Source organism: Mustela nigripes, chromosome 2, assembly GCF_022355385.1.
Source record: "Mustela nigripes isolate SB6536 chromosome 2, MUSNIG.SB6536, whole genome shotgun sequence".
In the NCBI taxonomy this organism is placed as follows: Eukaryota; Metazoa; Chordata; class Mammalia; order Carnivora; family Mustelidae; genus Mustela; species Mustela nigripes.
In genome coordinates, this window is record NC_081558.1 from 4,956,919 (window position 1) to 4,969,831 (window position 12,913).

General features: G+C 41.0%; 1 protein-coding gene and 1 pseudogene across 1 annotated transcript; both read right to left on the minus strand.

The window, feature by feature from the left end:
• Nucleotides 1-351: 351 nt before the first annotated feature.
• LOC132009597 (large ribosomal subunit protein eL31-like) lies at nucleotides 352-2,290 on the minus strand (annotated as a pseudogene).
• A 278-nt stretch (nucleotides 2,291-2,568) lies between these two features.
• On the minus strand, nucleotides 2,569-8,098 carry LOC132009598 (methyl-CpG-binding domain protein 3-like 2B). Its single transcript, XM_059387636.1, has 2 exons — nucleotides 8,054-8,098; nucleotides 2,569-3,138 (listed from the first exon to the last, which is right to left on the minus strand). Exons 1-2 carry the CDS (start codon nucleotides 8,096-8,098, stop codon nucleotides 2,569-2,571), a joined length of 615 nt encoding a protein of 204 aa, XP_059243619.1.
• Nucleotides 8,099-12,913: the final 4,815 nt, after the last annotated feature.

The following is a 12,913-nucleotide window of genomic DNA, read 5'->3' on the forward strand; positions in this document are numbered from 1 at the left end:
CTGCCTTCGGCTTGGGTCATGATCCCAGGGTCCTGGGATCCAGCCCTGCATCACGCGCTCTGCTCGGCAGGGAGCCTGCTTCCTCCTCTCTCTCTCAATCTGCCTGCCTCTCTAACTACTTGTGATTTCTCTCTGTCAAATAAATAAAATTTTTTTAAAAGATTTTATTTATTTATTTGACAGACAGAGATCACAAGCAGGCAGAGAGGCAGGCAGAGAGAGAGGAGGAAGCAGGCTCCTCGCCCAGCAGGGAGCCCAATGCGGGGCTCGATCCCAGGACCCTGAGATCATGACCTGAACTGAAGGCAGAGGCTTTAACCCACTGAGCCACCCAGGTGCCCCTATCTGTAGATTTTTTTAAGTGGTAACACGTACATTGATAACCAACATATAGAACTTCTTTGGTGAATCTTCACCCTCACTACATTTTTCTGGACAGCCGCACATGGATACTGTCTAGAATATTCCTTATTCTTTTGGCCCAGACAGCTTTGTTGAGCCTGGCATCAACATGCACGTCTGGAGGTCCCATCTCTTTCATGGCAAATTTCCAGATCTCTCTGAGTGCTCAAGAGGCACACTTCTCGAAACCCACTCCATGCATGGGCTTGTGAATGTTGGTGGTGTACTCTCGGGTCACTACCTCGCTCATGGCAGAACGGCCCTTCTTCTTACCACCCTTCTTTGTGAGAGCCACTCTGCTGGGCCCGGGTTGGGAAGGAACCCCTTCGTTTTTCAGCTTCACTCCCTGAAATTTAGCCTACATCTGGAAACCAGTCAGGAATAATTTAAATGCATGGGAGGGAAAAACCCAACAGAAATTAACGTAAAAGATGAGCCTGGGTGTTACATGCAACTGAATTCTTGAACACTACATCTGAAACTAATGATGTACTTTATGTTGGCTGATTGAATTTAAATTAAAAAATAAATAATTTACTCCTCCAAAAAATAAATAAAATAAAATTAACTTAAGATAAAATGATTTAATAGAAAATAAAAATAGCAAAGATTCAATGAGGGTAGAACTCAGCTATGTTGATGGAACTTGAATAGATGATGTCCAGACATAGATACTTGCAAAATACAAATGAGGGGTCTTGTCCTGCCCACCCCCATGCCCACCTCTACTATGCGGTCCTCCCAGGTGGTCTCAAACCCAGGCAGCCACTCCTACACTGTGACCTCACTCAGCTCCACCTCCCAGAATGCCAGGTCTGGCAGGTAAGAGCCCTGGATACTGGGTTCCACCTCATGCTCCATAAAGGGCTCTGTGCCTGGATCCTGCTGGACCAGAGTGAGAATGTCCTACCCCAAGACACTGAGAATCTGGAATATGCAGATTAACTCACACTGAAGAGTCAGACCTGTCCCTGTTCTGGGGTGGAATCAGCCTCCACCAAACCTGCTGGCTCTAGGAGGGAGTTTTCCACTGTTAAATCCAGTGCCTATTGTAGGAGGCACGGAGTACAGCTGTCTGAGGCATAGCTGTCCACTTCCACTCACTCTCTAACCTTTTGTTTTTCAGTCTTTGACCCTCTGAAATCAGGCTTCCTTCCCCATCTCTGCTAAAACTATCTGAGGGTTTTGAAGGGGCGGTGGGGGGGGTGGGTATTAAGGAGGGCACGTATTGCATGGAGCACTGGATGTGGTGCATAAACAGTGATTTCTGTTATACTGAAAAGAAATAAATAAAAAAACTACTCTACCAAAAGTTTTAAAAGTCCAGAAAACGCCAGAATCTTCCAGAATCACATTACTTCTTTTCCTTCCTGACCCTAGTGAGACAGTCTCCCCCTCTGACTTCTGTGATGTGACACCGTTATTCTATCAATTATTTGTTCACCATAAATGATTATAATGTTTACTGGATACATTGTTTATAAGTGAAATGAATTGTCTATTGAATAATTTCAATGTGTCCTGTGCTGTGGGATGGACAATTTTCATTCGGGGCGAAGGCAGGGAGCCTGCTAGCAAGGATTCTTTCTTTTTTCCTTTTTTTTTATTTCTTATTTCTTTTTTATTTAAATTCAATTAGCCAGGATATCATACATCATTGGGTTTTGATAGAATGTTCAATGATTCATCAGTTCAGTATAACACCCATTGCTCATCACACCACATGCCCTCCCCTTAATACCCATCACCCAGTTACCTCATCTCCCTACCCTTCTCCTTTTCTACAACCCTCAGTTTTGTTTCCTGGTGTCAAGAGTCTCATGTGGTCCGTCTCCCTCTCTGATTTCTTCGCATTCAGTTTTCCCCCAACCCCTACTGTCCTCTGCATTATTCCTTATGTGCCACATATAAATGAAACCGTATAATCTCTGTTTCTCTGACTTATTCCACATGAAATCCAATCTCTTACCCACAAAACCACCACTCTACTCTTTCACAACCTTGTCTCTCAAGAGTTTAATGAAGTACCATTTTGATGTAACAAAGCACAGTGGTATAGAGCAAGAAACAAGATAGACATCGTGACGGGAAGTGAAACTGGGGGCTGTCTCGCAGTGAAGCGCCCTACTGGATCCTTCCCCCACACAACCTTTTCCAACGTTTCCTCTAGTTGTCAGAACGTTTCTCTTCGCTTCTGGCTCTCTCCACCTCCCTGGCAAGCCTGTCTGCCCTCAAGGCCTTAGCCAGTCTCTCTCTTGATTTTTTCACTTTCCAAGTCTGCCTCCGGATATCTCCAGGTGTTACTTGCTGTCTGCAGATGGGTGGTGGGAGATGGAGACCCACTCCTGGGACCATCCCTGCCCAAAATGGTACCATGCTGGGCCCAGGGCCACTAGGTAGAGACCCTCCATCCGCACTGCCTAGTGCAATGACTTGTGAGGTACTTATGAAGTCCAAAGTACTTAAAAGTTCTCCTTCACTGCTGTGGGCTTGGAGTCCCTGCAGTCTGCTGTATGCAGAGATTTGCTGGGGCTTCTCCAAGGTCCTGTCCCATTGATTATACCTGACCTCATTGCCAGGATGAGAAGTTATGCTTGTGACTGGCCTTTTAAAAATGCAACCGGTCAGCCTTGTAGGAGGTGCAATTCTTTCATGATGTCTTTTCTTGGCCTTGGTTAAATGGACTTGTCTTTTCTTCTCTATGGTCTGGAGCATCATGTTTCTTTTGAGCTTGCTCTTTGAAAAAAAAAGAAGTATGATATGTGAATAAAATGAGAGATGAGGACCACCAGCCACAAAGAACGTTCTCCACTCATTTGGATTTTCCACCCTCCTCTCTCCACGGGGAAGTATGGGCATCGCAATCATCTAGGGATTTGCTAAAACGTAGGTTTCTGGACCTTAAGCCAAGTAGGTGTGGGGTGGGGCCAGGAATCTACATTCCCAAGGGTTCCCAGGTGGTGCTGATGCTGCGGGTGCAGGTGCCACACACTGACAATTAGTTCTGGGACACCATCAAGCAGACATAAGTCAAGGACAGAAAGTTTGAGGTCATTACCCAGTGCCAACTCCAGACCCTTTCTCCTCCACCATGTTCCCTAGAGGATGTTTCCCATTTCCCACTCGTGTCAGTGTCAACCACACACATGCTGGTACCCCCTGACCCACCGTTATTTGGGCACAAGGATCATAGATTTCTTTGCATCCCAAGACTTCAGGTTTTCAGTTTACTATGCTTTAAGACACCCTACCTCCTGGCATTCTCAGCTTTCGTGCCTCATCTTCAGTGGTTTTATGTCCCTCCCAACCCTGAGATACTCAATTTCTTTGACTTGCACACCGAAATCCCATATTCACTCAACTATCTTCCTGTTCATAAATAAGTAACTCAAAAACACCATAGTCCCATCACACAGTTCCACTTTTTTTTTTTTTTTTTTGTACAAATATCTCTATTGTAAACCACTCTTCAAGGCTCTGGTGCAAAACATTCTCCCTGATATTCTTCCTTCTCTTCTCCTCCCTGTTAATGTCAGTTCCTCTGACTTAACACAATGATCGATGCTTCTTAGAAATCAGTCCTGCTTTCACATTTGTTCATCCACACCCCTGTATAGGCCATCCTTCCATTTCCTTGATTTCAAATACCATTAGCCCATAGAACTAGAAATGCCCATAGAATCAGCACAGATCTAACTCCAACCCTGATACCCAGTGCCATCCTCCCACTCACCTCTCTGGTGATAATACTGACGACTCCACTCACAGTGACCAGATCCCAAGTTGAACCAACCAATTCTCCAAATAATTCATTTTTATCAAAGTGTCCCCAAACCCGCTGCTAATACAATGTCCTGTCTAAACCTGAGTGTCATTCCGGCCACTTCACACTCATAATAATGAGTCCTGAATCCATCTAACAAACTCAACACCCAAAAACAAAACAAAAATCCAGTCAAGAAATGGGGAGAACTGATATGAGGAAGTGGTGATGCAACATGGGGGCTTAAGTGGGTACGAGAAGAATAAATGAAACAAGATGGGATTGGGAGGGAGACAAACCATAACTGACTCTTAATCTCACAAAACAAACTGAGGGTTGCTGGGGGGAGGGGGTTTGGGAGAAGGGGGTGGGGTTATGGACATTGGGGAGGGTATGTGCTTTGGTGAGTGCTGTGAAGTGTGTAAACCTGGTGATTCACAGATCTGTACCCCTGGGGATAAAAATATATGTTTATAAAAAATAAAAAAATAAAAAAGAAATGGGGAGAAGACATAAACAGACATTTCTCCAAAAAAGACATACAAATGAACAACAGACACATGAAAAACTGCTCAAAATCACTTGGCATCAGGGAAATAGACATCAAAACCACATGAGATTCCACCTGACACTGGTCAGAATGGCTAAAATTAACAACTCAGGAAACAGATGTTGGTGAGGATATAGAGAAAAGGGAACCCTCTAGCACTGTTGGTGGGAATGCAAACTGGTGCAGCCACTCTGGAGAATGGTATGGAGATTTCTCAAAAAGTTAAAAATAGAACTACCCTATGACTCAGCAATTGACTACTAGGTATTTATCCAAAGGATATATCACTTTGGATAAATCACTTAGCCAAAGAATATATCACTATCCAAAGGATAATCACTGTTTAGTGATTCGAAGGGGCACATGCACCCCAATGTTTACAGCAGCAATGTCCACAACAGCAAAACTATGGGAAGAGCCCAGGTGTCCATCAACAGATGAATGGATAAAAATGCTATAATGGAATATTACTCAGCCATCAAAAAGAATGAAATCTTACCATTTGTAACAATGTGGATAGAACTAGAGGGCATTATGCTAAGCAAAATAAGCCAGTCAAGAGAAAGATAAATACCATATGCTCCCACTCATATGTGGGATTTAAGAAACAAAACAGATGAACATGTAGGAATGGAAGGAAAAATAAAATAAGAGAAAAACAGAGAGGGAGGCAAGCCAGAAGAGACTCTTAACTCTAGAAAACTGAACCGAGGGTTGCTGGAGGGGAGGTGGGGGTGGGGTAATGGCATGATGGGCATTAAGGAGGGCACTTGATGTAATGAGCACTGGGTGTTACACGCAACTGATGAATCTCTGAATTCTACCCCCGAAACTAATAATATACTATATATTAACTAAATTGAATTTAAATAAAAATTTTAAAAATCAAATAAATAATAAGACTCTCAACTTCTGAATAATTCTTGAGCACATTTCAGTTTCCCCACAAAACACCATTTCTCCAGTGATCTTTCTGATCCAGCCATCAGAATTACATTTTCTGTGTTAATTTTTTTCAATACTCACTAGTACATGTATTATCTCTCTCATATAGTTTTTCTTTTTTTTTAAGATTTTACTTATTTATTGAGAGGAAAACGTGAGAGAGAGACAAACCAGGGGAAGGGAAAGGGAGAAGCAGGCTCCCGGCTGAGCAGGAAGCCCAATTCAGAGCTCAATCCCAGGACCCTTAGATCATGACCTGAGCAGAGGGCAGACGTTCAAATAAGCCACCCAGGTGCCCCTCATATTGCTTTTCTATAAATGGATATTCAGTGAAGAGATGATTAATATGAACCTTAATGTTTTATACCAGTATCCACTTGTTTTGCCTTAGAAGGCACTAAGTTATATTTACTGAAAGAAATTATTCAAACTAAAAAAAAAAAAAAAAAAAAAAACTTTCTAGATTTTTCAAATAAATTCACTCAACCACTATTATACAGCAAGATCATCTCTATGGTGCCAGACTGCACTAAATGATCACTGACTGCCTAAGATTTTTTTTTTTTATCCTTTCTCCCTGGAATTCACTGTAGCATTCCCTTTATCCACAGTTTCAGTTAACCAAGGTCAACTGTGGTCTGAGGTCCAGATGGAATGGTTAGGAGTATACCCTAACCCTACATCACAGTGCCTATGTCATTCACCCGACTCCATCTCATCATGTAGGCATTTTGTTATCTTACATCATCATGAGAAGAAGGGGAGTACAGTAAAATATTTCAAGAGAGACTACATTCACATAAATTATTATAATATATGGTTATACTTAATTCTACTTTATTATTGTTAACTTCTTGCTGTGCCCGATTTCTAAATTAAACTTTATCATAAGTATGTATGTATAGGGAAAAATATATAGGATATACATAGGGTTAACTACTATCCATGGTTTCAGGTATCCACTGAGGGTCTTGGAACATGTCACCATGAGGGATATGGGAGGAGTACCATAGAAGATTCTAATCACAATAAGCTGTTTAAAATGCAAACTTAATCAGTGTGCCTTTCTTTTTAAACCAACCATTTCTATCTTTTTTTTAAGGGAAGCCATAAATCCCATATCATTCCAGTTGTCCTGACATAATTATTTATTTCCTTTTTTAAAATTCTGTTTTATTTTTTCAGAGTTCCAAGATTCATTGTTTATGCACCACTCCCAGTGCTCCATGCAGTACGTACCCCTCCTCAATACCCACCACCAGGCTCACCCATCCCCCCCTCCATCCCTCCAAAACCCTCAGTTTGTTTCTCAGAGTCCACAGTCTCTCCTGGTTCATCTCCCCCTCTGATTTTTCCCAACTCACTTCTCCCCTCCATCTCCCAGTGTCCTCTGTGTTATTCCTTATGCTCCACAAGTAAGTGAAACCGTATGATAATTGACTCTCTCCGCTTGACTTATTTCACTCAGCATAATCTCCTCCAGTCCCATCCGTGTTGATACAAAAGTTGGGTATTCATCCTTACATAATTTTTTTTAAGTTTTATTCATTTATTTCAGGGAGAGAGAGGCAGACTCCCCACTGAATACAAAGGGAGCCCGACATGGGGTTTAACCCTAGGACCCTGGGATCATGACCTGAGCCAAAGGCAGGAGTTTAACCAACTGAGCCACCCAGGTGCCCCTCCTACCATAATTATTAATAATGACCCTTTCAATACTCAAGAGGTCCTAGTTTGGATGGGAAACTACTTGATCCTCCCATTTCTAGAACACCTATTACATGCCAAGTTGTGCACTAAAACCCATGATCCAGAATTTAACTTAACAAATTACTGCCCCTGTTTATTTTAATCTTGGTGAGACAAAAGACTTAATACAAAGAGTAATGAACGTCTAATATCATGCCGGGTATAGTTAATGGCTGTGACAAACAGTAAGGTTGACAGAGAGAGGAAGAAGGAGGAATGGAGGAAGATAGTGAGGAGGGATGACGGAACAAAGAAATTAATTACAATTATTGATGATGAAGAGATTAGAACTGAATTAAAAAAAAAAAAAAGACCAAGAACATTGCAAATTAAGGAATTTTCCAGAGAGGGGAATGATTTAAACAGTGCAGGACCACAGGCTACATCCATGTCCTGGTGATATTGTTGGTTGAAACAAAACCACAAAACAAAAATATCTAGCCTATTAGCCCAAAAAACCTTCACATGCAAAATAGTACAATACTATTAAACATCACTTCAAAAAACATGAACACCTAAGAAGCAGCTTTCAGTAAGATCTCTCCTCATTTTTAAATCTCGTGTCTTCTCACTTAAAAGAAGTTTCACATAAGGCTAAGTATACTAAAGGGCCCTGGTTCCATCAGTATGCACTCCACACTCACCCAAGCAGGCTGGTTGGAAGAACGCGTGGATGCAGGTCCTTCCATGGCTGCACTCCTGATGTGAGAGCTGGTGGCTTGCTGGAAAGTGTGAGATTTCTGCTTCTGATTCCCCTTTTATGGAGGAAGGGAGAGGATAACCCAATCAGCCGATAATCCGGCAGAAATACCCTGGCTTATATCAATGGGATTCAAACGTTCCTAAATCTTTATACAAAGACACAAAAATTGGGGCACCTGGCTGGCTTAGGGTTGTGAATTTGAACTCCACATTGGGTTGCCTCTTTGGCTGTAGAGATGACTTAAATAAACAAACTTTTTTAAAAACACAAATATGTGGAGATCTTGACACTGTCAGATACTGTTGTAGATGAAAACGTTGAATACATTTGTAGGTGAGCTATATTGGGTTTTTTTTTTAATATAATTTTTTATTTTTTATAAACATATACTTTTATCCCCAGGGGTACAGGTCTGTGAATCACCAGGTTTACACACTTCACAGCACTCACCAAAACACATACCCTCCCCAATGTCCATAATACCACCCCCTTCTCCCAAACCCCCTCCCCCCAGCAACCCTCAGTTTGTTTTGTGAGATTAAGAGTCACTTATGGTTTGTCTCCCTATTGGGTTTTTTTTTAAGATTTTATTTATTATTTATTTGACAGAGAGAAAGAGAGCACAAGCAGGGGGAGTGGCAAGCAAAGGGAGAGGAGAAGCAGGCTCCCCACTGAACAGGGAACCTGACAGGGGACCCCTGAGATCATAACATGAGCTAAAGACACTTCACAAATGAGCCACCCAGGTGCCCATCTTTTATTATTCTATTGTTCCCTCAATAAACTTATCAGTTGCAGTCATATACAAATCTCCATGTAGTTAATGAGGGGCTCCTGGTGGCTCAGTCCATTAAGCATCTCACTCTTGATTTCAGCTCAGTCTTGATCTTAGGGTGGGGAGTTCAAGCCCCGTCTTGTGCTCCACACTGGGTGTGGAGCCTACTTAATGCGTCCTTTTCTTAACGTAGTCTAATGCAACTACTTTTACCACCTTCCCCAAATGTTAATACATTCAAACACTTCCAACTACATTTATAACTTTTCTGCTTTACTCTTCTCACGCATTTCAATTCTACATGTTATTTTAATCTCTAAGAGAGATTTCTAGAATTGCCTCATAAAAAAAAAAATTCAGGGGTTGGGGGGTAGGGATAGGGTGGCTGGGTTATGGACATGGGGGAGGGTATGTGCTATGGTGAGTGCTGTGAAATGTAGAAGCCTGATGATTCAATGGGGCAAATAATACATTATATGTTAATATAAAAAGCAAAAAAAATTCATTTGTAATTGTAAATTTTCCTTTCCTTCTCTTCATTCCTTCCGGAATTCCTGAATTTTTTTTTTTTTTTTTTTTTTTTTTTTTTTTTTTTTTTTTTTTTTTTTTTTTTTTTTGTTTTTTTTTTTTTTTTTTTTTTTTTTTTTTTTTTTTTTTTTTTTTTTTTTTTTTTTTTTTTTTTTTTTTTTTTTTTTTTTTTTTTTGCTTAAGCCGAAAAAGGAATTTATTTCATATAGCTAAACAGCCCAGGGATAGAACTCCTCTCAAACCAGCGTGATTCATGGTTCAGTGTTTTCAGGTCATTTTCAGGCCCTGCACTTAATGGGGTAGCTCTATTCTCAGACTTTGAGATGGATCACAGAAACTTGAAAGTCTCTTTTTTTACATTTTTTTTAAATTATGTAATGTTAGTCACCAGACAGGACATCATTAGTTTTTGAGGTAGTGTTCCATGATTCATTGTTTGCATTTAACACCCAGTGCTCCGTGCAATACGTGACCTCCTTAATACCCTCACCGGGCTCACCCATCCCCCCACCTCCTCCACTCTAAAACCCTCAGTTTGATTCCCAGAGTCCATAGTTTCTCATGGTTTGTCTCTCCCTCTGATTTTCCACCTTCATTTTTCCCTTCCTTCTCCTAATGTCCTCCATGCTATTCCCTATGTTCCACAAATAAGTGAAGCCATATAATTACCTTTCTCTGCCTGACTTATTTCATTCAGCATAATCTCCACCATTTCCATCCATGTTGATGCAAGTATTGGGTATTCATCCTTTCTGATGGCTGAGTAATATTCCATTGTATATATGAACCACATCTTCTTTATGCCTTCATCTGTTGAAGGGCATCTCAGGTCCTTCCACCATTTGGCTATTGTTGACATTGCTGCTACAAACATTGGGATGCATATGGCCCTTCTTTTCATTACAGCTGTATCTTTGGGTAAATACCCAACAGTATAATTGCAGGGTCATACGGAAGCTCTATTTTTAACTTTTTGATGAGCCTCCACACTGTATTCCAAAGTGGCTGCACCAAACTTGTATTCCCACCAACAGTCTTGCATTCCTGATTTTCAATCTGAGAGTCTATTCCTTTAGTTCTTAGTTCTTTAGTTCTTCAGTTGAAGAACTAGTCTAGTATTTGTTTTCTAAATCAAATCTGCTTACAATGAAATGTTTCATTTAAGTTGTTATTGTGGGCAATATTGTTGTTGGTATAGAATTCTGGGTTTGATATGACATTTCTTCTAACATTTTAAAAATTGCACTCAGTTAATACCAAACTTATTTAATATTTGCTTTAATACCACTAGTTAACCTTTTTCTTATTTATCTGGCCTCTGCATTCTCCAAAATCCGTCACCTTAACTTTGGTTTTTTAGACAGTGGTGTATCTCCCTATTGTCTCCTGTGTCCTGACTTTGTTTAGGGGGTGGTGATTTAATTACATCTGTGGGTTGGTGTCTTTCATCAATGTTGAACAGATTGTGTATTTTTACTTCGGACATCATTCTTCCCCATGACCTCACAGCTGTTCTTTTTTATTATTTTTTATTCAAATTAAATGTAATTAACATATACTGCAGTATTCGTTTCAAAGGTAGAATTTAGTGATTCATCAGTTGCACACAACACCCAGCTCTCATTACATCAGGTGTCCTCCTTCATGCCCATCACCCAATTACCCCATCCATCCACCCACCTTCCCTCCAGCAGCCCTCAGTTTGTTTCCTAGAGTTAAGAATCTCTTACAGTGTGCCTCCCTCTCTGTTTTTATCTTATTCTAGTTTTCCTTCTTTTCCCCCATATTCATCTATTTTTTTCTTAAATTCTGCATATGAGTGAAATCACATGGTAATTGTCTTTCTCTGACTGCCTTATTTCATCTCAGCTCCTCTGTTAATCTCACTTTTCTTTTAACCCTGTCCTGAGTTTACTAGTAGTGTTCACCCTATAGTTTTGTTAGGATATTTGCTCTTGAATTGTCTTCTGGCTTAGGAACTCAGCCCTTTGGAATCAGTCCCTTCTTAAATACTTTAATTTTTATTTTGGTTCTACCATAAATGTAATGCATAACTTTATAAAGATAGCAGAGAAGGACATCTGGGTGGCTCAGTTGGTTAAGCATCTGCTTTCAGCTCAGGTCATGATCCCAGGCTCGTGGGAAGGAGCCCCGCATAGGGCTCCTGGCTCAATGGAGAGTTTGCTTCTTCCTCTGCGCCTGGGCCCCACTGTGCTCTCTCTCTCTCTCTCTCTCAAATAGTAAAATAAAATCTTTTAATAAATAAATAAAAAGATAGCATAGGAGTTTCACAATAAAGAGAAATGTTTTCCTTCTTTTTTTATTAACATCTTAATTTTATTTTATTTTTTTCAGTGTTCCAAGATTCATTGTTCATGCACTACACCCAGTGCTCCATGAAATACATGCCCTCTTTAATACTCACCACCAGGCTCACCCATCCTCCCACTCTCCTCCCTTCCAAAACTCTGTTTGTTTCTCGGAGTCTACAGTCTCTCATGATTCATTTCCTCCTCCAATTTCCCTCAATTCACTTTTCTTTCCTTTTCCTAATGTCCTCCATATTATTCCTTACGCTCCACAAGTAAGTGAAACCATATGATAATTGACTCTCTCTGCCTGACTTATTTCACTCAGCATAATCTCCTCCAGTCCCATCCATGTTGATGCAAAAGTTGGGTATTCAGGGGCGCCTGGGTGGCTCAGTTGGTTGGGCGACTGCCTTCGGTTCAGGTCATGATCCTGGAGTCCCAGGATTGAGTCCTGCATCAGGCTCCCTGTTCAGCAGGGAGTCTGCTTCTCCCGCTGACCTCTCATTCTCTCTCTCTCTCTCTCTCTCTCTCTCTCTCTAATAGATAAATAAAATCTTTTTTTAAAAAAGTTGGGTCTTCATCCTTTCTGATGGCTGAGTGATATTCCATTGTATATATGGACCACATCTTCTTTATCCATTCATCTGTTGAAGGGCATCTTGGCTCTTTCCACAGTTTGGTGATTGTGGACATTGCTGCTATGACATTGGGGTACAGATGGCCCTTCTTTTCACTACATCTGTATCTTTGGGGTAAATACCCAGTAGTGCAATTGCAGGTTCATAGGGAAGCTCTATTTTTAATTTTTTGAGGAATCTCCACACTGTTTTCCAAAGTGGCTGCACCAACTTGCATTCCCACCAACAGTGTAAGAGGTTCCCCTATCTCCATATCCTCTCCAACACTGTATAAAGAACTCCTCAAACGCAATGACCAAAACGATAATCACGTTGAAAAATGAGCAGAACACATAAACAGACACTTCTTCTTTTAAAGATTTTATTTATTTATTTGACAGAGTAAGACACAGCAAGAGAGAGGGAACACAAGCAGGGGGAGTGGGAGAGGGAGAAGCAGGCTACCCTCTGCGCAGGGAGCACGATATGGGGCTTGATCCCAGGATGCTGGGATCATGACCCAAGCCAAAGGCAGATGCTTAACAACTGAGTCCCCCCCCCAGTGCTCC